We start from the raw sequence: 3,620 nt of genomic DNA on the forward strand, positions 1-3,620 counted from the left end.
GTAACTACCCTTCTAAATGAAAAACAGTAACTACCCTTCTAAATGAAAAAGAGTAACTACCCTTCTAAATGAAAAACAATAACAACCCTTCTAAATGAAAAAGAGTAACTACCCTTCTAAATGAAAAACAGTAACTACCCTTCTAAATGAAAAACAGTAACTACCCTTCTAAATGAAAAACAGTAACTACCCTTCTGAATGAAAAACAGTAACTACCCTTCTGATAAAAAGTAACTACCCTTCTAAATGAAAAACAGTAACTACCCTTCTGAATGAAAAACGGTATTCTGAAAAACATAAATAATCATTTGTTTCTCTTTCAAACACAGTAACTAATCCTTAACTGCTATCTTTTTGAGTACCTTATTGTAAAGTGTTACCACACTTACTGTTACTGGGTATTAGAAAGGATGTGGCTAGACAACCTCCAACTGTCAATATGTGTATTCAGTTTTTACAATTTTGCAACTTCTGTACATATTCTTTTCGATTATCACCTTTTATGGTTAAACTTATTGTTTTTGCAAACACACACTTTCATGAGACTAAACAGATTAACTGATTTGCTCCAATGCCCTGAGATATGTTTTTATGTCTTGTGACTCACTCTGCAATGTTTGCTCTGTCTGTCTTTGTGTTTTCTTTTGAAATGACAACTTCAAAGCATCATGCTCTTCCGTAGGCAAAGGCAGCATAAGGCAGAATGAGACCAGTTTCTTTTCAAAAGTATTTCACAGTGTCAGCAACATTAACAAAAGGATGAGCACATGAATACTGTTCTCAGAAAACATCTCAAATAAAACACAAACAGCTATTTTGTTCCACACTCCTTTTCTGTTTTTTTCTGTCTTGTCTGCTCGGTGGCGCTGGACATCATTTCCTCCCTAAAAACCCCTTTTAATCTGTTGAGGTTAGCATCTATTGCATGTTGAGCAAAGTGGTTAAAGTTGCGTGTTTAATTTTGAGCATTCAGCAAACAGACTTTTGGCTCAGCAAGTCAGTTCAAAACTGACTATTGTCTATGATGATGACACAACATAACAGCTGAGAGGTTTTTCAGCAACAGTGAAACACTTACATTTTGAACTTGTGTTCTAATCTAACAAGCTACTTGTAAATTAATTATGTTTTAATGTAGCCTAGTTGTGGGGAGTGACGTATGTAACCCAGAGTTAGGGAATACATTTAAATAGTCCATGTTTTAACCATAGACTATAAAAACAAAAACACTTTTCCAATTGGTGTGTAGCCTTACACTCAAAGCATCCCCTGCCTTCTGTCAATTTAAAAAAAGAAATGGGACAATAATTTACTAAGTAAACATGATGCTGTTTTGAAGAAGACTTGAAAGTAGTGATTGGCACTTTGGCATGGGTTCCAATTTTCAGACTTAGAAGCTTAGTCAATTATTTTTTACAATCTATGATTTTAACATTCTACACCAAAAAGGGATTGTGGGGGGTGACAGAGGCAGAACCTTATTATTTCACAAGTTCCTCCCAGGGTTATGTTTTCTTTGAGCCTTCTCTTGACTGAAGAATGTGCAATTCCCACAACTCCCCACAACATGTTGGAATATTGAAATAGTATAGCAGTATTTAATTTAACCCAATTTAAGCTTTATTATCTTAACAACGGAACGTCTAAGGTGCACAACCTATAGCCCACATTCTAAATCGCTGATAGACAACTGGCTTCCTCTGCATATGACAAAGCATTATGAGCAATGGTGCAAGAAACAGATGTACAGTATCCTGCAAAGAAAGACTGTAATAAAATGGAAATCTAGAATGAGAACAAACGATCCTCGTCAGACTACCCCACCTTCAGCCAAAGAAAATTAGCAACGCAATGCAAAAATTAAAATTTCCGTAAAATTCCTAATTGTAAGTAAGTAAGTATGTAAACTTAATTATAAAGCACCATGGTAACAAGGTGCTGTACAGAACAACACAGTTAAAAAGGGAGGAAACAGTGTGACTAAAACCAAACTTAATTGATGTAATAATAATATAATAGAACAATCTGCAGATCTACTGAAAAAAGCCATGCCTGTCACCTGCCAATGCATATACTTCTTTTCATTACCATGTATTCAGGTGGCGTCTCCACGTTTTTGGCAGGGAGGACCACCAGCAGAATCCCGACTATCGCTAGTATCAGCAGCACAACCGCAGGGAGTGTTTGGGAGTAGCGGAGAGCCATACTGGAGGCTGTGCGTGCGCTCGGATGCTCCTGGCAGCTCTGCGTAAAAGCGCGCGAACACCTAATACTCAGTAATGAAACACACAGAGGAGGTTTGGTCTGAGCTGACGTATCATTCGTTTAGTTCCCCTCGCTTCCTCTCACTCCTGCACGAACCGTCGCGCATGCACACACGCACTTGATCTGCATAAGTTATCCTTCTGACTGTATAGTTTGGACCCCCGAAGTATTAACTATTATATGAATAATCACATGAATACCGTGTGCAAAATAAATAAGTGCACCAATATTCTCTAAAAAGAAACTCAAGGCATATTGAAGTGTTATTATATTATTCTTATTTTCTGAGTTTGATTTAGGCTATTACATTTTCGGTAATTTTATTTCAAAATGGGCTTTTTTAAAAGTCTTTGCTTCATAGTGGTATTTTCCCAATTACATTTGATGCAATGCCACTTCATAATTTATAATGTCACATATCATAATGACACATTGCCTGTGTTGGTGTCACCCCCTTCTCACATTTCCAGGATTATTAGGCATTTCTACATGTCTATGACATCAAGAAGATATCCAATATAACTTATTACAGTAAGAATAATGAAATAACATTTCATAATAGCAGCTCCTTGCCTTTCTGCTGTGGCCTAAGATGGCAGCTAGAACAATGTAAAAGACACTGTTGGCAGGGTTGAGTTCAGTTTCTCTCCAGACCGATTGATTTGTGCCACCAACCACTTTTTAAATCTTACATTGCTCATCAGCTGCTGCAAGAATACTTCAGAAAACAACTTTCAGCTCTAAATGATTACCACAGAAGTATAAAAGACATGGTAAATTGGGGACTCTTGCTGTGTCAGCCCATGAAACAGCTGGCAACCACTACAGGGTTAATGTTATCGGCTGAACAGAGAGATCGTTTGGTGAAACGTTATTAAAAGACAAAAAAATCCCAATAGCCAAACTGAGATGGTCAATGAGCAGCGTGCATGCCTCACTAATTGATGTTCTGCTAAATTATTCTGAAGAGAAAAACATTTCTTTTCTCTAGTCTGGATCAACGGAAGCTGTGTGTTGCCATTCTCAAATTCCCTTTGCTAAGGGAACAAACAACAACCATAGAGCTAGCAAGCTACTCACTGAAATATTTGGATCGTGAAACAAGGCGGGCCTGCTTGGTTCTTTCAGTGAAAGATTGTAAAAATGTACAAAAAACATGTTTATGGACTGGAACGTTTTGGGACTGAAAGGTGATAAATGCTGTGGAAAATGGAGCACTTTTTTTTAAAAGTAAACCACACAGTCTTTTCAACGGTATATGATTTATTGCAAAAAGCATTGCTACCACAGAGAAATGATTTGCAGAACACAAATGTCCCTACTTTTTGTGTATAGTGTTATAGGTTGCTATCTAA

The 3,620-nt window shown here is 37.1% G+C and overlaps 1 protein-coding gene across 2 annotated transcripts in view; it reads right to left on the bottom strand.

Annotated features, from left to right (window-relative positions):
* Positions 1-2,287, bottom strand: part of LOC117944731 (ectonucleoside triphosphate diphosphohydrolase 2-like) — an 18,228-nt gene extending 15,941 nt beyond the window's left edge. For both annotated transcript variants that reach the window (XM_034871812.1, XM_034871810.1), the window contains exon 1: positions 2,089-2,287. In XM_034871812.1, the coding sequence (XP_034727703.1) occupies positions 2,089-2,205 (117 nt within the window). In that variant the 5' untranslated portion in view covers positions 2,206-2,287. The remainder of the gene's footprint in view (positions 1-2,088) is intronic.
* Between the last annotated feature and the right edge of the window lie 1,333 nt (positions 2,288-3,620).

The sequence above is a fragment of the Etheostoma cragini genome, chromosome 5 (genome assembly GCF_013103735.1).
Source record: "Etheostoma cragini isolate CJK2018 chromosome 5, CSU_Ecrag_1.0, whole genome shotgun sequence".
Taxonomy (NCBI): Eukaryota; Metazoa; Chordata; class Actinopteri; order Perciformes; family Percidae; genus Etheostoma; species Etheostoma cragini.